The sequence below is a fragment of the Lucilia sericata genome, unplaced genomic scaffold (genome assembly GCF_015586225.1).
Source record: "Lucilia sericata isolate MDLA Ls3-8-SP2 unplaced genomic scaffold, ASM1558622v1 Contig002662F_arrow, whole genome shotgun sequence".
In the NCBI taxonomy this organism is placed as follows: domain Eukaryota; kingdom Metazoa; phylum Arthropoda; class Insecta; order Diptera; family Calliphoridae; genus Lucilia; species Lucilia sericata.
Window position 1 is genome coordinate 16,896 of NW_023996393.1, and position 22,614 is coordinate 39,509.

Below are 22,614 nucleotides of genomic sequence, written 5' to 3' on the forward strand. Positions count from 1 at the left end.
CCTAATGCAAATTTCTTTTGAAAAAACATACCTTAGGAAAATAACGATCTACCATCTTTTGATATTTATAAGCAGCATTAAATATATTATCATACAATTAGTTTAATGTTGCAAAAGCAAATGTTTAATATAAATTAAAACATAACACTTTGACTTAACTCACCTGATCATAATGGATACCATTAGCATCTAATTTTCCAATTTCATATCTATTCAAAACTTCCTTACAAGACTGATCTGAACATTTGTTAAGCATAACTAATAAATCGCGTTTAACACCACGTAAACCTTAAACAATAAAAATATTAATAGTAAAACATTTTTAAGAAGTTTTATAAAGAAATTCCTACCATCACTTAATTGAGAAGCATAGACCCTTAGATCATTTGTTATTAATTTCATTTTCTGTAATTTTCTCTGCAAGTCTGGCAGTTTTTTAAGAAAATCAGTAAGATAACCCACCGAAACAGCCATAGACTTTTGTTCTAACTGAGTAATAATGAAGTCAGAAGTTTCTAAAAAGAAATTTTAATAAATTAAAAATTAATATTTAATTAATTTAAACAACAACTACCTCTTAAAATCAGTTCCAATTGATCGGATAACTGTTTGTAATTATTAACTAAAACATATTCCAATTGTTCTGAGGTTACTTCTAAGAATGTTTGAGTATCATTGCTACCGGCACGTACCACAGCAGTGCTGTCATCTATACCATATTGCATATAACTATTAGTGGCAAATGCCACAATAACACCAAACCTTTAAAAGATTTCATAATTTGTTGCATGTTTAGTTTAGGTAAATGTTTATAAAAATGTAAATTGCAAAAAAGCTTAATTAATAGTAAAACTTACAATATTCCTGTGGCTAAAAGTATTAAAAAGAAACCTAGAAAAACACGGCGGCAGGTATCATGTTTTTTATCAAATGGCTCAGAACGACCACCACATGCACCAGCACAACGGCAGCAACAGAAACATAAGCTAAAGAGAAAAGAAAAACAAAAAACAAAATTAATATATATAAAACTATGTAACACACAATTTGTTTAAAATTTACCCTATTATAGGCATAGAAGCCACTAGGACTCCTACTATCAAAACAATCAATAAAATAGGCCAATAATGTAGAATCAAATCACCCCATTCATTGCGCTCTACTTTGGGTCCCAACTGTACTGTAGAATCTTTAAATGTTAAATAGCCTGTAATAGAACAAAAATAAATTAGAACTTTAAATCAAAACTGTTAACTCTACTATAATATTACTCACCATCTGGTATTGGAGTTTCGCCACCAATCAAAAGCCACATTACTTTTTGAGTGATTTCATATAAAGGTTTCATGCCACGTGCATTGTAATCTGTGGTACTTTTATATGTTACATTCTTTGACCAATCCGTATATTTTGTAGGCTTTAAATTTAATTTGGTATTCATGTCAAATGCACAACTTGTTTTGCACAAACTGCAAACTACTACTAGCAGCAGTAATAAACTAAAGCTCATTGTCTTCCATGATGATGACTTGATTTGACTTAATCTTGAATGCTGATGATAAACATCTAAAGTTTTCAATGTCATTTTTGTAAAAATTTTATGTTTTATGTGAAACTATGGTTTTTTTCTTGTCTTTTTTTCAGTTTGCTTTTGTTTTATTATAATTTTTTATTCGTTGAAGGAATGTTTAGTTTTTTTATTTTGTTTCTTATTCGATTTGAGATGAGTGTGAGAGGAGATGCTTGCTGCACACCTAGCGCGAATAATTAAATTTTAATTTTTCCTTCTATTGAAATCATTTGGCAATGTGTGGAGGCTGTTGTCAAAACGATCAATGTAGCCATTAAGAAAAAACTAAAATGAGAAAAATTTAAATAAAATTATTTAGAAATTTAAAGTAAATTCATCCATAAAAACTAAGTTTTAATTTGCGAACAAATTTACCCCTTAAAAATTAACGAAAATTTTGCTAAGTTATTGTAGAGTGAGTTTGTATATATTTTACGTTTACATACTTCAAAGATTTTTATCTTTATTGGTTCCACTTGTGGTTTTTGTTTGAGATATTAGGAACATTTTTCTCCATATTTAATTTTAATTTAATAATGAAAAATAAAAAGTTTAATTCCTAGAAAACAACCATATAAAAAATCTACATTTATTTTTTTTATGATGACTAATTGTGATAAAGAGTTTCGGAATTACCAAACTTAAAAATCTTGTAAATTAAACAACAAAATAATTTTAATTTTTATAAATAACGACATTAGAAAATAATCGAAAATTAAGTTAAAGTTCTATTTTCGAAAAATTAAAGAAAATAATCCAGCAGTTAGGTCGGACAGTACCGAAATACCTATTTAACCTACCGCTTAGGATTACCGTTTGCCACCGACTGACTAGCTATTTTATCATGTGCTTGTCCTACGAGAACGACAATCGTCACATCATGGATTACGAAGAGGCACTAAAGTGACGATTATCTTCACCCTAGTTTATAAAGAGTACATCCGTGACGAAAGATGAATTAGAGCCATTCAGCTGGTTAGACGTTAGCGAAAATCGCGGTCTGGAAAGCACTGGGAAGTAATAACCAAACAAAAAAGTTCGTCATTTTCAAAAACATCCCAGCAAAAACTTGCATTGGAAAGTAATGAGTTAAAAAAACCGCTTTTCACTACTTCTTCATTAGCATTTGAACTCATTATTTTAATACGGTGATGATATTGTAGGCAAGTACTTACCAAATAGAGAGTTAATAAGTACTTACAAATAGAGAGTTAAAAAGTTGCTTTGTTTTAAAAGCACAAAAAGAAACCTTAAACTAAATACGAACCTGGGTTTCTTGTTCGTTAGTTTGCTGTCTTACTCACAACACCACTGCTTACCCAGCAAATACTCGGTAATGACTTGTACTTATATAACCACATACTTTTCATTGTCGAAGTGCTTTACGTGAATACCTGCCTTATTTCACGGTGGTCTTTTTCAACCACTGGGTGAGCTTTTGCAACGACCCACCACCGCCCCATTGTGCTTCTTACACGCCGGTGGCAATTTCCGGTCCAGTATACGTGCATTTTGCTCGAGTGCTCGAGCTATCTAATCTCTAACCATTGTTGCCCCGTTGCTTAACTTTCGAGATGGAAAAACATCACTTCTGTTTACAACCACGCATATGGGATGGTCTCTCTTGAGTCGGCAACAGCAGCTAGAGACGTAACCGGTAGACCGAAATACGAATCCATCAAATAAGCCGATATTTTGTTCTTACTCACAGTGACACACTGTGGTAATTCTGGTATGAACTGAGTTTACTCTGAACATACCTGGGCAAGGAAGAAAAATTCAATGTTATCACTTGTATAAGATAACTTTCAGCCATCACCATCCATCACCCAGCGCACTTCTCATTTATCCTACACACTCATAAAGGAACAACAAGGTATTCTGTATCATATACAATTAACACCAACTCATTTCCAAAGCTTAGTCCCACAGTCACTCCTCTGTGAGGTATCTGTTGTCATTCGGCAACAGCACCGAACTTATCCCGAAATATAGACTTCACCGTGCATCAGTCTTTTAACTGCAACTCATTCTTCCCGCGAATTTGGGTTTAAACCACAGCCACTACGTGGATCCCGAAGGAACCTCAACCAACTGACCAGCCAGGACAAATCCTGCGGTCAACTGGCCACCCGTAGTGTCAAATTATGTGGCTCTCTGTTTAGACCCCATGTCAAATCATACCAAGGACTAGACGAGGACCGAAGTGACATCACCAGTTTATAGTTCCGGCAGACTAGAGGTACTTTTAGCACCTCTTTACCCCGGGAGTGCAATACACCAAGATGAGGGCCCTTTATCGAGGAATGTCTGCTAAATATCGTCTGTAATCAGATAAGTAAATAGCTTTTAACTCACTTACTATTCAATGTAAGTTTTTGCTGGGTAGTTATTTTATTGTACGTCAAATAATGGTTTTAACACAGAAAAACAATTTTCTTTCTGTGTATTGCTAGTTGCTAGAGAGCTATCCAATAACATATGCAAATAAAACGGCAAAACTCAAAATAAAGTACTTAAGTATCTGATTATATGTAAGTCATAAAAAAAGTACTTACAAGTAATACAGACTGTATATAGTAGTCATTGAAAAGTAAGTGGTTATATAAGTACAAATCGTTAACGAGCTTTTGCTGAGATATTATTTCTTACTTATTATGAATGAAAATAGTTTGAGAAAAATTCATATTTGTTGCATACTATTTATTCTTTAAAATTATTAATAAATTTTTTTCAGTGTAATTATAAAAATGTTTCGAATAGAACTTTGTGGTTATCAGAATTGAAAAGCCAAACTTAATTTTTATTTTGAATGACCAACAACTGTTGCTAAACATATTATCAATATTAAATCGTAAAAGAAAGTTGAATGAAGAAGGGGTCTGCAGTTAAAACGGGAATATAGGGAATTGCGAAATATGTTACTAAGGTTTTTGGTGCTTATTCGTCACATTACCAAAAATGCACAAAACTTTTTATAAAAAAAAGATAAAATATTATTATTTTTATTTATTACCAATAACCATATCTTTTAAATATCAAAATAATTTTATTACCAATAACTGAAATACAAAATTATTATTTATAAAGTACAGTTCAAGTGATTTGTTCAACAAAATAATATTTTCACTTTTTCTGGTTTTTATTTATAGAAAAAAATGTTTCTGTTTTTGTACATGAAAAAATGTTGAAACTGCTTTGTCATTTTTATCATTTTTATACTATTTGTTTACACATGTACTAGCTTACAACACGATAAACCAAACAACCAACCACCTACTGACGAACCAACAAACAAACAAACGAATAAACTATCCAACAAACTTGTGGTATTAAAATAGTTGCTACTAGTGATGAAAGTAACACCCGTTGGTGATAAATTGTATGTGGACATGAATTCGATTAGTTCAAAAAATAACATATTTATAGACTTAACTTTATTGGATGGTTGAAAAGAATTAAAAAGTTCATATAAAAGTTGTATGTATGTATGTATGTATGTATGTATGTATGTATGTATGTATGCTCTCTTTGTAACTCTCGTGTAATGAACATACATAAAATGGCACGTTTATAATAAAAACGTGTTTCAATTGACCTATAAATACCGAAAATAGAAAAGTATTACTTTATAACTAAGATCGTTAATAAAGCGTTTAATTAAGAAATTTTAAACGAAAGTTCTTAAAGTCGGTTTAAAAAAAAAAGAAAATCTAAATTACAATAACCAATTAGAAACCAAATTGCAATTATTTGAAATTTTTTATTTTCAGTTAATTTATTTAAATTAAGTACTAATTATTTTTAATTTATGTAAAAATATATTCATTAACATCTTAAAATATGAAAAATTTTATTATTCATTGTAATTTTAAAAGCAAGAATTACTTTTAGTCGTTACTAAAATGCACTTTGTCAGCATAAAAACTCATCAAATTAATTTTCAAGTTTAAAATATATAAATAAAGGCCTTGTAAAAACTATAATTCGTCATCTACAATATAAAAATATTTATTTAACATAAAATAAGCTCAATGTAAAATTTAAAATAATTTTATAAAAAAAAGATTTAAAAACATTGAACCCTATTTTTTGTTTACTTTTATGGATTTTACCTAGTTACGGTACATTCTTTTTGCTACTGTTCATACATACTTCACTTTTATAAGATGTTTTCACTTTGCTTTTATTCACTGTTTTATTTGCTGTTCTATATTCTAGATGTTCTTAACCTAAGGTGGCCTCAATTTCATAGTAGGTATGTCACTTGACGATTTGGTGTTATTAGTTTTCTGTGCACAGCTTTAATGTTTTAGTATGGCGCAAGAATTGATATTTGCATAGGTTTAGAAGCAAAGTTAGCAAACTACACTAACGGTTTTTTGAGTAGAAACCTTGTATCATATAATAACAGCCAGATTTAGGAACAGTGCCAGAAATATAACTATCGCAATTTGGCTGATCTGTCTGTCAAGGAGAACTTTTACAACTAATCATAGTGATGGGCCACTTCAACGCTCAACTACACAGAGGGAATAGGAAATATACACGCCTGGTATCAAATTGACACCAAAAAGTTTATAATTTTTCAATAACATCCGTTGTCAAAGTATATACATACGTACGACAACACTATTGACAAACAATCCGTTGCCAATAGTGAGCTTACCACGTTTGTTAACATTTAGACAGCGGATGTGTATAAAATTTAGATTTCGACAACGAATTGTTGCAATGTTGTTGTTGTTGTCAACGGATGGTATTGAAAAATTATAAACAGTTTGGTGTCAATATGGTACCAGGCGTGTATATTTCTTTTTCCCTCTGTGTAGGAAGTGATAACTTGGAGAAGGTGGGAGCCTTGAACAATGTCAGACACCACTTTTTAAGGAGAGCCGAGGAACATATCCGTTACAAGGAGGCAAATAGAAAGCTTTGGATAACTGAAAACAATTGACCAAAGGAGAAGAAAGAAGAGCATTTTAAAGGTGGCAAAGATATGCGGCGAAAAAATGTGAATACGCAAAGAGTATAATGCACTTGATAAACTAGTTAAGAAAATTACCCCAGAGGATAAGAGAAGATTGTACAGTAGCCTGGGGATGGAAGCCGAACCATATGCTATAAATAACCGGCAGCAACTGTGCCAGCAGCAAACCATTAGATTAGAGGGCCCTAAACCCTGCGACCCTGTTTTGGATCTCTTGTGCGGCCCGTGAGTTCACAATAACAGGTTTAATTCATGTATGAAAATAACGGGTTAGGGGCCTAAGATTCTTTCCCGACGAGTCCGTAGACAATTGCACAATATGTGTTCAAAGGTTTTCTCCTAGCAGCCACAAAATCTGCATAGCTTCGACCAAACCATTGCAGAAGGGCAATTATAAACTGGCAACTTCTAAACAGGGGACGATGGATACATGGGTGAAACACTATTCCTTATTCTATTCCTTTTCTATCTAAAGAAATCGATACGCAATAAAATACCTGTATTCTACACCTTTGGTTGTAAAATACGGCGAGACAATTGATGTCAAAGCTGGCGTCAGACAACATTGTAATAGATGTAGTTCTGCTTAGGCCTAGTCTGGGGTATAAACTGGCGTCTGGGGGACCTTAATTATACAGATGACATTTGTCTCCTCGCGCAAAGATACTATGAATTACAGAAGAAACTAAACGACTGATTACTAATGAAAAACCTTAAAAATAAAACAAGTAAGAATTTATATTCGGTCATATATGGGGGCAGGTGGTTAATATGGGCCTATCCTTATAAATTTTGGTAGAGAGATTTAGGTCTACATTAATGTTATTTATACAGAATTATATCTTGATATTAGTGTTTATAAGAGAATTTTGACCATCAAAACATTTTCTGAAGGATACTTTGTATGAGGACTAGAGTCAAATGAGGCCCTATCATCGACAGTACCATTAAGACTTATATAAAACTAAGTTTTGCCGATTTTTGGAGAGAAACAAGAACATTTACCATATTTATGAGCCCAAAAGCGCTACTCTGCGGGGTCTGGTTGTATAGGGGCTAGGGGGAATTAATGGACCGATTTTATATATTTTAAAAAGGTGTGGTGTGGTGTAGGTTATAAAAAAACAGCAAATTTAGCCAAATATAAAAAATGGAGATTATTGCTTTTGCTTCTAAATTTCTAGTCCAGATCTAGTCTGTGGGTTGCGACAAGATAAATCGACCTATTATGACAAAACGTTGTAAATTATTCAAAAGACCTCGCCTTCTAATGTGTAAAGTTTCCATTTGTAAAGTGATAAAAATTTATGATTCTTGACGCAAAATACTTGTCAATGGCCCAGTATTAGGGGCCAGTATGACATGCAAATGAAATTCAGATTCAAACTGAAAATACATACGATTCTACAAAAAATCTGAATAATTCTTTTAGGTTCTTCCAAATGGCTTTCAAGATTCAAACTGAAAACCCCTACTAACGCTCAAAACTATTTTCCTCGCCCTTTTCCCATAAGACTCTCCATAAGAGTTAATTAAATTGCAATACCTATTCCATAAATAATAATAAAATTCTAAAGTTATTTGTTTCATATTTTCCCATTAATTAGCTTTATCACTACATCACTTTCCACTCTAAAAATATAAAACTTAAATGAATTGAATTCTTTAGAAAAAAAAATCAATCTAAGTGGTACTTAAGAACAGGTAGAAGAAAAAAAATAAACTTGTTTTAAACATTACACATTTAAGTGAACAATTCTTATCATAATAAATAATATCACAATGTACATACTCACATAACTATTTACAATTACTTGTTTATTTATTCATTTAGTCTATTTTAAAAATGGAAAATATTATATTTTTTTATAGTTTTGTTAGCAATAATATTAAAACTATTCATACATTTAATTACGTGCAGTAAAATCTGTGGAAATATTTGTTTATAAGTATATTTTTATAAAATAGTAATAAACATTAAGGGGGTTTAAGAAAAATAACAATTATTTTTAACAAGAATTAATAATTTTTTTTTCCAACTTCTAATTTTAACAATAGTTTATAAAACAAAATTTATTATGACTAAGTATTAATTGCCATTTTAAAACAAGTAAGAAAGTATAGTCGGGCGTGGCCGACCATATGATACCCTACACCATTTATGAATATTATATGTGATTTATTTTTCATAATAAAGCATTTATCTTCAATATTCCATTGTTCCGATACATTTAAGCAATTTATGGATGAAAAACTAATTTTCTGAAAGAGGTTTTATATGGGGACTAGGGGCAAATATGGACCAAGCCCGATAAAATTTTGTGAATATATTTATATTTACATAATATTTTATTGTGCTGAATTTCATCGCGGTATTTGTGTTTATAAGTTAATTTGGGACATTCAAGTAATTTTCTGAAGAGGACTTTGTATGGGAGCTAGGGTCAAATGGGGCCCGATCTTTATGAAATTTGGCAGGGTCACCAAGACTTCTATAAAACTTAGTTGTGCCGTATTTTATCGATATATCTGTATATTTAACATAATTATGAGCTCAGAAGCCCTTTTCGGGGGTTCTGTTCTATGGGGGCTAGGTGAAATAATGGACCGATTTCAACCATTTTCAATAGGCTTCGTCCTTGGGTCAAATAAAACGTGCGTGCCAAATTTCATCCAATTATCTTGAAAATTGCGACCTGTACCTTGCGCACAAGGTTTACATGGACAGCCAGCCAGCCAGACGGACGGACGGACGGACGGACATAGCTTAATCGACTCAGAAAACGATTCTAAGCCGATTGGTATACTTTAAGGTGGGTCTAGGACGAATATTTTTGTATGTTACAAACATCAGCACAAATCCAATATACCCTCCCCACTAAAGTGGTGTAGGGTATAAAAATTTTATAATTTTTTGGAATTTTAAAGAAGCTGCGAGTTTCTCTTAGCATTTAAATTAGCAAGATATTGTGAGTACTAAAGTTAATAGATTTCACCTCTGAGAACTTTTAATAAAATTTGCAAATATGTATGTATGTATTAATATTAATTTATATAACCATGTCTTTCTATTAATTTTATTACTTTTTTTAGAGTTATTTGTTAAATTATCTAATGTTTTATTAGCACAACTGATATCAACTTTTGCATCTCTTCTATGAGTCAACGATACAAACGGAAATGTAAATATACATTGTCATTTTTATTCATAATTTTCATTTTCTCATTTCAATCATTTGTGAGCAAAATTTAATTTAAAGAAATAATAAAAACGGGACTTTTTTTTTCTTCAATACACACTTTATGACGCTCTGTTGTTAATTAATAATAATTTAGGAAAATATTATAGTATACATATACATATTTTTATATTAACAATTACACTTTAAATTTTAAACACAACTGATATATCCGTAAGATAAAAGAGAGTACGTACAATCAAGTTGTTCGTTGTTAGTCAACTGAAGTTTTAATATGTTTTTTTTTTATCATTGAAAAGAAATTAAACAAAGAAAGAATATAAAAAGCAACTGAGAATAGAAAAAAAAATGAAATAATAAAGCAAGAGCAAGATCTTGTATTTGGCATAAATACAGTTCGAAACGACAGACACAACACAACAACATGTGTAAAAAAGATATGTACAATAATAAAAAGAAAAATAAAACGGTTAACATTGAGACCTCTTTTGACACGATTTGGGGTTTTTAGCATTGATGTAGAAATACTAAATGTTAGTGTTAAGCTATGTATACTGGATTGTCAGATCTTATAACATTGGCAGCAAAATGTTTAGAAAATGTCTAAAACTATATATACACGGTTGTCAAATCTTACAACTTTGGCAGAAAATGTTCGAAAAATGTATAACAACCGTGTGAACTTAAGCTATGTATACAAGGTTACCAGATCTTCCAACGTTGCCAGAAAAATGTTCAGAAAATGTCTTACAACCGTGTGATCTTACATTTTTTGTCATACAACGTTGGGAGAAAAAGCATTGCCAGTATATTGTAAAACAATAATATTGTCAGACATCTAACAATCGTGTAAACACATTACGTAGCAATTACCAGACAATTGTCTGACAATTTTTATTATCAGATGTGCGAATTTTATGGATCTAACAATGAAACCATTGTCTGATAAATGTTTTCTATGGTAACTTACTATGATTCATAAAAAAACAAATAAGCAAATAATCAAAAAAAGCTTGACATGATTTTACAATTTGACAATTTGACTTTATGCCTATTGAAGTGCTGAAACATATGATATTTGTATAACTTAATATATAAGTTTAGTTGCAGGGGCGATCAATATTCTATAAAAATTCAATATTCACTAGTATACAATCACAAGAACTAAAAACCAAAGTTTAATTTTCTAGAGGACTGAGCTGTGAAAATCCGAATTCCTCCTTCACATCATGTTTTTTTAAAAATCGTGTCATTAAGATTGAATAAAACTCCTTTTAGCCATATTTGAGAAGTTAAAACAGCGCAAATACATTTATATTTATAAAATTTCTTATGTCGTCTGAAAGTCTAATCTGTCGACTTAAAAATAAAGTTTTAAACTAACTCTGTTATATTTCCCTCCAATTTAGAGAGCTACACTGAAAATACTTTAAGCCAGCATAAATTTTAGAATTTGTTCTAGTTTCAATGCAAACAGAAACACTGCAGGTTATAGAATAGCATCCTCGGTACAAGTGATTTCGAGATTTTTAATTACTTCAGTACTTTTACATGTCTAAAGTTTCAGATGCACTGAAACCGTAGAATATGACCGCCACATCAGATTTCCCAACTTAATATTTATACCCTACACCACTATAGTGGGGAGGGTATTATGCGTTTGTGGTGATATTTTTAACACCCACCTTAAAGTATACCAATCGGCTCAGAATCACTTTCTGAGTCGATTTATCTATGTCCGTCCGTCTGTGTGTCCATATGCGCACTCTACAGGTCGCACTTTTCAAGATAATTCAATGAAATTTGGCAAATACTCTTCTTTTCACCTACGGACGAAGCCTATTTAAAATGGTTAAAATTCGTCCATTATTTCGTATAGCCCCCATACATCAGTACCCCGCGAATAGGACCTTTGAGCTCATAAATATGTTCAACGCTCTTGTATCACTTCAAAAACTTAGTTTTATATAAGTCTTAATGATACTGCTGATTTTCGTAATGATCGGGCCTCATTTGACCCTATAGCCCATACAAAGTCCTCTTCAGAAAATAACTTGATGGTCAAAATTCACTTATAAACACTAATATCACGATAATATTCAACATAAATAACTAATGTAGTCATAAATCCCTCTACTAAAATTTATAAGAATAGGACCAAATTAACCCCCTGGCCCCATATATCCCCTCATTTAGAAAATTCCTTTTTTAACTTCTTTTATAAAGTTGTGTCATCTGAAAGCTTTACCATTGCCTTGAAAATATTGGTTTAAATTTTGTTATATCTGGGTCCTTCTTTAAGATATCTTAACATAAGTTCGAAGGTACGATTTCGAAACTATTCTCCCGTGCCGTACGATTAAACATGCGAAAATTTTCTTAAAATTTCGAAGCTAAAATCCCTTGCCGGATATAAATAGATTAAAAATGTAAACATTTTTATTTGAAAAACTCTCTCAAATTTCCGGAAAACATTCTCTAGTTACAAATTTATAACACTGAGACATTTTTATTTAATTCTTTTTTATTAAATAACTACTACTATTAAATAACGAATAAAAGTACAAAAAGTACATTACACAGCATTAGATTGTTTTATTAAATATTTGAAAATATTAATTTTATTATATAAAAAACCTTCTTTTTGTCTATAAAATACATTCAAGTGGAAAATTGTCCAATCATAAATGTACCAGCAAACATTTTAGTGTATAGTACAAAAACAAACTTTCTCTTAAATTGATTGATATTTGCAGTCTTCATTTTTGCAATTATTTTCAAATCTTCTTTAACAACGAATTTTTCTAAAAAAACTTTCATAGACCCTAATAAGACGTAAATATTTTAGCGAAAGGGGAACTACTAACACAGAACTTGAGGTATGTTTAGTCGGTGTGGACGTATGGCTCCATTCCGGTTTTATACATTGAATAAATGGAAGCTTCTATTTGGAATCTATTAATACATTTCAGTTACTTATATTACTTATAACTTCCAGAATAATAACTTATTAGGAATTTGAGACTCAAAATCACTTTAAGATAGAATTGATATAAAAAATTTCTTGTTTTTATTATAATTTATAACCTAAACCTTTAATAAAAATGATATATAATGCATTTTGAAAGAAATAAACTTAAATTACTTATCCTGTGGTTTTCTTCTTTTGCGAAATATTTTTAATAACCACCATAGTTAATATTTTCTTTGTTATCCCGTTGTATGATTATTACTTGAATTAATTACATTAACAAATTCTTTTCTTTAACTAATAATGTTTAGCATTATTTAATAAGAATAGTAAAAAAGGTTTGGCATAATAATATTAGATGAACGTGAAAAAAAATTTGTATTAAAAACAAAAAGCTAGGTGTGTTAATTTCACCATTAGCTGATTGACCTTTTGCTAGGACGAAACATATTATTTAACATCATATTCTAATTCAATAAATATTAATTTCACTGCTGGCTAGAGTGAAAAGTAATAATTAAAGGTAAAGAAACAAAGCTAATTATTTTACTAATACTTATAGGTATTTGAAATAAATAGAAAATTAAATTTACTTTTAATTAAAATGTTTTTTTCAAGAATGAATGAATTTTTATTAAAAACATGTTATTCTTTGTGGCCATTGGTTAAGCTGATCTGAGTTCTTTAGACACATTTTTTACAAAATGTGGTTTTAAAACAATAACTAGAAACCACCATATATTTAGTTAATTCATTAGTGATAAAATACGTTTAAATTATTTAGCTTTTAAATAATAAAATCTTTTTACTGCAATAATACCGATTCCTATTAAAAGTTCAAATTTGAAATTCATTTTTTATGTTTAAAACAATTTAACTATAAAAGATTAAAAATTACTTAAAAATAAAATACGAAGTCAAAAATGTAAACAAATGTAATCATGTGTGTTGGAATTTCCATTAGGGCAACCGTAAGAGTAATTGTATGAACATTTCGGAAGAATGAATAAAAAACTAATTTTATTATTTTTAAAAATTTATGAAAAGTGTTAAAAAACTAATAATACCCTGCACCACTATAGTGGGAAGGGTATTATGCATTTGTGCTGATGTTTGAACACCCTAAAATATTGGTCCTACACCCACCTTAAAGTATACTAATAGGCTCAGAATCACTTTCTTAATCGTTTCATCTATGTCCGTCTGTCCGTCCGCCTGTGTGTCCATGTAAACCGTGTGCACACGCTACAGGTCGCAATTTTCAATATAATTTAACGAAGCCTATTGAAAATTGTTAAAATCGGTCCATTATTTCGCATAGCCCCCATACAATCGTACCCCCCGAATAGCGCTTTTGAGCTCATAAATAAGTTAAATGTTCTTGTATCACTGCAAAAATCTGGAAAACTTAGTTTTATATAAGTCTTAATGATACTGCTGATTTTCGTAATGATCGGGCCTCATTTGACCCTTTCCCCCTTATTAAGTCCTCTTTAGAAAATGACTTGATGGTCAAAATTCACTTATAAACACGAATATCACGATGTTATTCTGCATAAATAATTTTAATGTAGGCGAAAATCCCTCTACCAAAATTTATAAGGATAGGTCCATATTAACCCCCTACCCCATATAACCCCACTTTTAGAAAATCCTTTTCTTTTTGTCAACAAATTGTTAAAATAATTCTGAATTAACGTAAAAATGAAATTAAATGCTTTATTATTAAAAAAAATAATCAATATTTGTAACATATTCACTGGTGTAGGTTATCATATGGTCGCCCATGCCCTACTATAAATTCTTAAGCGCCCTACAGACGATCACACTTTACGTACGACAAGTCTAATGAAAAAGTAAAATGAAATTCCATCCGTATAACAAAAAAGAGAATAAAAGTCGTATGATTTATATTATTTGTGTTTTCACGATTGGTATAAAACAATAATAAAGTAAAATGAAACAGCTGTTTCACTCTTTTTTATGTGTTTACATAAAAATACATCCCTGATCTAATGCGACTTGCTTGTTTTTTTAATAATTTCAAAATTGTAAAATTTTCCATCCATATTCTCTCTCAATGTGTGATGATTTCGTTACATATTGCGTTTACACGATCCCATCCGTTCTCTTCTACACAAAATTTTGACAGATCATATTACTTGTGTGCTCGTGTGAAGGGGGCTTTACTTTTTTTTCATACAAAATTTGTTCTATAAACCTTTTATTTCGTTTTATCCAATTCCTTGTTGAGATCGACACAAGCTTCATGGAGTAATGCCTCCAATTTTAGGGTTTCAAACTTTTTGGGCTAGTTTGTATTCCGTCTTAAAATCACCACTTCTGGTGAAACCGATGTACAGCAATTCACCACAAGCTTTGGTGAGCAATTGGAGTAATTCGTCGCCCAATATTACAAATTAAATGACCAAAACATCCCGCATATTGGTACATAATCAACATTTCCAAAGCAAACAAAAGTTTGTTCCTAAAGTTTTTTAACTGAAAAGTTAGTAATACTAACAAAAATAACACCAAAAGTATCAGGCAATTAATATTTTCCCAAGACTCTCAAAAATATTTGAATAATTTCTAATAAATTTTTGGTAAAAGTATGAGTCAAGATTTTTTCTAATCTTTTGAATTTCTATGCACAACCTAAGCCCATAACATGTTTCGTATACAAAATGTCTAGGGCAATCCTAAAGCGCTGCTAACAATTTTTCATTTTTAAAATAGAAAATTGTTTTTGCCCACATAACATTACTTCTTTAGGTTTATTTTTTTGTATCATGTACCATGTATAACATAAAACATTTAACAATATAAAAACACAAAATTCAATATATAAAATAATTTATGCATTTAATACTCGTATTACAATATGTATTTGTTATTCAAAATCAAATAATTACATTACATTTTTAATAAAATTAACAATTTATTAATTATTTAAGTGGAATACCGTATTATTGTTATAAACAGCAACAAAATATAAAAAAGTTGTATTTAATTTTTTCACTTTGTTTATATTATACACACAATTTTAAACAACAATTTCCAACTGCGAATTATTTAATTTTTCAATATTTGCACCATAACAAATGTATATTTTTCAAGTTGTTTACTATGAATTAAATATAATTCTTTAATAATTAAAACAATTTTAAACAACTTTTTATTTTAACAATTAACGCATATTAAACGTGTAAACTCATATCTGACCAAAGGAAAAGTACTAAAATGTTGAATTATAAAAAAATTGAAAATAAATAACATAAAAATACACATGCGCTTTAGTTAGAATTCCTTTGCAAAATAGAGAATGTTCACTGACCCTTTACAGGATGCTGTGAAGTGTAGTGAACCCCAAAAAATGTATGTTGAATAGTTTTCATTTCTTAATGCTGTGATTTTTAAACTTTGTGGTTAAATTATAAATTGTAATTATATAAATTAATCCCAATCTAATACATTATATGGAATGATAATTGTTTAAAATCTCTAGACATTCTATGGAATTATTTTTATATAGTGGCTACTGTGTGACCCTAATTATTTCAAATGCCTTTTTGTATAAAATTAAAGTTCAAAAAAATGTACAGGTCTGGAAAAATGCTTGATACTACTTTAAAATAGATATTAATATTCAAAAAAGATGGCATTATTATTTAGAACAATCCGAATCAGATCGGCAACAACCTGAACAACAACATATTAAACGTTATATATTTTAAGCATCTAGGTTTCCATAATTGCTTGGCATGCTTTCGAAATTAACTTGATTTAGATATATGTTTGCATATGTTGACACAGGATAAATGTGTCTCCATATACCCACAAGAAAGTAATCATTAATCCGGAACGACCTGAGTCATATTTGTTTGTAAATAGTAATAGTAGTTTAATATTAACAGCTGTATCGAACGAAATACAGGCATAGAAAGTAAACAAATATCACTGATTCGATTGAGCACTGATCGCCTTAGACAATTGCAATTCTAATTTCTGGCAAATCAGACTCGAAAGTGCTTTGCTGTCTTTACTGCAGAGAGTGCAAAAGTAGTAAAAAGTCAACCTTGAAATCGGTCATGCAAGCAAGTACCTATAAAAGTAAATGTTAGGTTATGTTATCAGAATGTCCATGTGCTGTTATCACTTGGGTGTATTACGTTGATCTCTTTGTGATACCTAGAAAGAGAAAAGTGGTCAGCGTATTAGTACACTTTGACCTAATTATTCTGGGTTCCTATCCAAACGAGTTTGTCGCACGAATAAAGGAGTCTATCTTTCGGATATCAGTCTCAGATAGATCCGTTAGATCGTGTAGGAGATTTGCTCCTAGAAGATTTCATCTGTGCTCAGCTATAGCAATGCACTGACAGAGAAAGTGAGTGATACTCTCTTCTTCCTCTTCATCTAGATAATTTCTACAGTGGCCAGTCACCACTGTAGTTAATTTCATAGATTTGCTCTAGAAAATTGAAGTAGAGTTTGTGATCTTCGTGAGTCGTACAACGGTCTCATGATCTTCAATTTATCAGTGTTGCCCAACTTCGATGAGTTTATCTCGAATCGATAAGCCCATTTTTACAAGAGTCCGCAATAGCATTGCCAGGCAACTATTGATGACCTGGTAGCCCCTACAGTGCTACTGTGGAATGTTTTGTATTCTAGGGCCAAGTGAGATGTTGTATAAACACAACTTATAGATAGGTTTTTTTTTCTTGTAGACAATATGTAGAAATTCAATATCTGGCATTTTGTCTGTTCATATCCGGCTAATACCGTCCTACATTCCATAGTATCTAACCCACAAAGAAATGAGTTAATTAGGATAAAGTTTACAAAAATTCATTTAAAGTCGACTTGTTTAAAAACTCATCTAAAATCTTCAAAATGTTAATTATATAGTATATTCTCACAGACGATTTAATAGAAAATAATTCCCATGTATTCAATAATCTTATTTTGATTACCAAGACAAGACATTTACTGCAGGTAAAACGCTTGCGATAAAGACCTCATATTAGAGAAAATGTTTACCTCTAGGTTTTTTCTAAATATGTACATATGTATTTCTAAATCATATGGTATTTACAAAAAATATTGTTTCCTATTATGTGATAAAATGTATATTTTTTGAGGGATATGGGTTTTTAAGTTATCTAAAGAAATTAAATTATCACAACTAAGTGTTAAAAAATGATAAGGATCGATATTAATAATTTCTAATGATAAGTACGATGAGGTAATTTGTGAACAATTGAAAAGTTTATATTAAGAAGAAATACGATATAAATGAAATTATACTTAATTGATCTATTGTCTATGAGGCTAGTCTGTCTTACCGACTATATTGTTCTATTTTGTTTGCAATAAACAATAATATCCAACCTTTTCTAATTTAGAATACAAATGAAATGAGTATAGTGCATATTTTATTTCTTATGTGTTGTTTCTAGATAACGAGCGAGTAGTTTGGAGCACAAATTTTACTTGTATTTTGTTATTGTAACAAAAACAAATACAAGTAAAATTTTAACTCAAAACTACTCACACGTTATCTAGAAACAACACATTAAAACTAAAAGAAATAATATTTTTTTTTTCATATAAACAATGGCCAGTTTAAAAAAGTGTTTTCACTTTCTAAGTAATAATTAATGTTCATTCAGTGTAAATTTTTTGCATTAGTCAGATAGAATAAAATTAAAACTAAACTAACTAGTTTATTTTTTTCTTTTTCCACACTCATTGACTTTTATGTGGTAACTTTTGATTTTAGTAGAATTTGCTCAGAGAGTTTCTTTTATACAATATCCATTCACTTATGTTTTTTATAAATGAACTTGTTTACTAATTACATTTTATATTGATATCCAACATATACTTTGTTTTGATAAATCTTGTAATATTTCTGCAATTAAGTTAAGTTCTCAACTCTGCTTGAAAAAACCTTCAGTTTAACTGGCAACACTGGCTTAACAAGAAATCTACTAAATCAATTAGAAAAAAACTTTTTCTATAGTTACATGAAATAACGACCTAACTTGAAGTCTTCATTTAGAAAAAATATAATTTTTTAAAAGTACAAAACAGTATGCAAGCCTCGAAAGAGTTAACTCCTTTATTGCATTCAATTGTCTTTTAAAGTGTTATAAATTCTTTAATAACATTGTTTATAATTTAATTTAGAAAATTAATTCTTAAAACTTTCTAAACAGAATGAAGGATTAGGAAATCTAAATAAGTAGATTTCATTCCTTATAGGCTCTATAAGATCTATTTACAGAGATTAAATCATGGTCTTTATTTCATTAGATCATTACAATATATTCTTTGGTTAGCTCGTACAAAAATTAAAATTTTATAATTGTTAACCGATTTTGTATTGGTGAGCTGTTTTTAATCATATTTTATCATGAATATATACACCTAGGCCACAACCGGTTTTGATTAAACCTCCTTTAGATGTGTTTTTTTCTTTTGCCGATGATATCATCTTTTAAAGTCAATTATCATCCGATAATTCAAAAACTTCTGGACGTAATTTCTTAAACTATTCCAATCAATGTTTACAGAGTGTTTGCAGTCTTTACATTATAAGTTTCGCCAATTTGTAGTTCTATCCACTGTTTCATTATTCCATGTAGTAGAGTGTTTTAGTGTTTTAAAAACAAAATTGGTGGCCTTGATTTAAGCCAGTTTACATGTCGTTCATTTATTACAAGACTGGCATAACTCGAAATTTGCATTAAATCTCTTCCATCATAGTAAAATTTAATTTTTAAATCACATAATTTAATACCTATAGGTAGGTACTTAAGAAATAATAAAATAGCATAAAACATTCAAAGAAACTTTTCTTAAAACGAAATAATGGAGTTATAACTGTCTTGTAGTAAATGGGCGATATGTCTTTTCCGATTCATATTTGGGCGATCTTCAAGCTTTCTCCTATATTAAATTATTTCCAAAAGAAATTTTTATATATCAAAATATTTGCGGTTGCCGCTGTATATGAAGAAAAATGATGAAAAATGTAATTTTGTAGGCCAATAACTTTTAAACTAGTGGAGAGTAGAATACACCTTCTATATACATAATAGGTTCCCAGCAAAAATAAAGCAAAATATTAAAATAGCAATCAGCTGAGCCGGTGACATTGATTTAAGACAAACACAACAATAGGAATAAAACAAAGTTTTATCGTTGCATATTAAAATAATATATTTTATATAAAAATGGGATTTTCCACCTAGATTTTGTTAAGAATATGGTGGCACAAATAACCCAATTCGTTCTTTAACAGAACTTATGCGGTTATCATTTATGAGCACAGATTTATGTATTTATTTATTAAGTATTCATTACACACTCAGCAATGTTTACATATTCTTATGTTTATGTGTTTATGTATGTACATATGATGTGTGGACAATGTTTCTATTTTATATGGCTTTCTAAGTAGTTATGTATATATTTATGTATGTACATAAAATTCTGAACTCTTAATATATACAAGAAGAAAAAAACACTGTAAAAAAACTACCAATTATCTCTCTTTTTCACATACAACAACAAAAAACCTAAACAAAGAAAACAAGTTGGAAAATAAATTTAATAGAATTTGAGAGCAAATCTCAGAGATGTGCGCAGTAGGAGGTTTAAAAATCACAAAAAAACATCACTGACACAAAAAAAATTCTGAAATTTTACAAAACACAGCATAATTTTTAAGTTAGGGCGATCTCGACAATTTTATGTTTTTTATGTCTCGTCAATTTATTAATAGTGAATGAATGTGTACTTAATTTATTCGTTTTTCTTTTTGGTTATAACTAGATCAAGCATTAATTCATGATTTTTAAGTTTACTTTTACTACAAACAGGATTTATTAAATTAACTTTTTTTGTAAAATATACACACACATTTTGTATACACACCATTTATTTATATTTCTCTATGGAAATTATATCCACTATATTCTATTACAATGTTGAAATTCTCTTTTAATTTTTCTTTCTTTGCTTTTTAATTAATCAATTTCATAAATTAATCACTTTTTTCCAAAAATCTTATAGAAATTTATGTTATTTTTTGCTTTTTCCTGGAGAAACCAACACACACACAACACATACACACTTCAAATGCAGAAAGACCTGCATCCAACCGCAGCGTTTAACCGAGTTGACAACCTTTTCCAACGAATGAACAAAATGAACTGAATACAATTGAACACAAAAAAAAACACGAAACAAAATTGAGACTAAACAAAGGTTGCCAGAAGATTTTTGCTTATAATTTTTTTTAATTAATTTTTGTTCACATTTTGGCAGCAAAATCCTATATATGTTTACATTCCTTAAGAATATTACTTGGAATCTCACAGATTATAGAAAGAAAATATATAATTAATTTTCAATAGCCTTTCAAGCTCTATATATGTATACTGTCATAAATATGGCAAGTCTGATACAAATAAACAAAACAAAGCAGTGATGGAATTCTGGTACATAAATAAATTACCCTGAACTAATTGTACCACAAATCCCATCACTGCTGGTTCATTGTGTTTTTAGTGATGCCACCGTTTTATTTATAAAAATGTAGTTATGAACATATTAAAATACAAATTTTCTGAAAAGATTTTTAAATGTAAAAAACGATAAACGGTCAATTATTAGAACCGTTATATTAAATATAAAATTAAAAAGTAATACTGCTAACAGATAAATTCACTTACATAAATTTAAAATTTGGCTTTATAGATTTGATCTAATCGTTACAGATTTTTAATTAACTTTAAAATAATGAAGTTCATTAAATGAACGTATCTACACTAGTGGCCGAAACTAAAGCAACTGATGTTATATTTATGTGGAAACGTCTATTCTCCACGTTGAAAATATTTAAAATTGTTTTTTTTAATAATAAGAAAATTTCCCAAATTTGTTTTTATTTTCGTGAAATATCATTTAAATACACAGAAAGAAATTCATACTAGATTTGAATTGGCAAAAACTAAAGAAATTTCTTCATAAACAGTTTTTAAATTAATTTTTAACATAATAATTCACAGTGTATCTATGCTTTTTATAGCAAAAGAACATCTGGGAGTCATAGAAGTCTTCCGGAGCATTACTTGATCCCTTAAAAAGCTGTTCCATGGGTATTTTATGCAATCAAAGATATTGTCCTTTTAGTTTCCGTATCTCATTATGAGAACAAATCTGCAATGATCCAAAACTAAAAAATTGGGGTTCAGATGAACATTTGATGTCTCCTACATATCACCTGTCAACATTTGGCCATTTTCGATTTGGAATTTATTAATTGCTTTATTTTCCAATATTTCAAATGTCATGAGGACATATATATAATCCCTCTTACTTTCTTCTTCTACTCTTCACTATACTTACTCTCAAATCTTCAAAACATTTTTTCCCATTGTATGTATTCTTCATTTCGTTTATTTCGAATCTGACCTCAGAAATTCTCTATCACATCAGGTTTACAAGATGTCTTATACCATGTTCTCATGGCAACTTGAATTACTTAATTCGTAATTCGTTTAAACAAGTTTGAAAAAAATTCTCGTTTTCTGCCATATAGGTACGGAATGTTATAACCACTTAACATCGTCATAACCATGATGTAATAGTGCATCCGGTTATAACAGTTAGTTTTATATTTTAAATTTTGTTATGTCATCTGAAAGTTATCAAGGATGATATTTTAGCAAATAGCGGATATTTCATCATCAAAAAGTACACCAAATCTAATTACTTTCGATCTGCAACACAGACGCCAGTTACTAAAAAACGAAAAAATGCAAAAAAAGCTTTAAACGAAATTAAACTTTTTTTATTTTATTTA

The 22,614-nt window shown here is 29.7% G+C and overlaps 1 protein-coding gene across 11 annotated transcripts in view; it reads right to left on the reverse strand.

Moving 5' to 3' along the window:
* The window catches only part of LOC119614174 (prominin-like protein), a 31,845-nt gene extending 10,883 nt beyond the window's left edge, over nucleotides 1-20,962 (reverse strand). For 5 of the 11 annotated variants that reach the window (XM_037970302.1, XM_037970298.1, XM_037970300.1 and 2 more), the window contains exons 1-8: nucleotides 20,682-20,722; nucleotides 1,276-1,855; nucleotides 1,063-1,207; nucleotides 858-986; nucleotides 575-762; nucleotides 351-515; nucleotides 164-288; nucleotides 32-55 (exon numbers count right to left, since the gene is read on the reverse strand). In XM_037970302.1, the coding sequence (XP_037826230.1) occupies nucleotides 32-55; nucleotides 164-288; nucleotides 351-515; nucleotides 575-762; nucleotides 858-986; nucleotides 1,063-1,207; nucleotides 1,276-1,585 (1,086 nt within the window). In that variant the 5' untranslated portion in view covers nucleotides 1,586-1,855; nucleotides 20,682-20,722. Of the gene's footprint in view, nucleotides 1-31; nucleotides 56-163; nucleotides 289-350; nucleotides 516-574; nucleotides 763-857; nucleotides 987-1,062; nucleotides 1,208-1,275; nucleotides 1,856-9,860; nucleotides 9,879-9,996; nucleotides 10,075-20,666 lie in introns of those variants that run through there. The other 6 variants (XM_037970294.1, XM_037970295.1, XM_037970292.1 and 3 more) reach the window with 6 other exon arrangements.
* Between the last annotated feature and the right edge of the window lie 1,652 nt (nucleotides 20,963-22,614).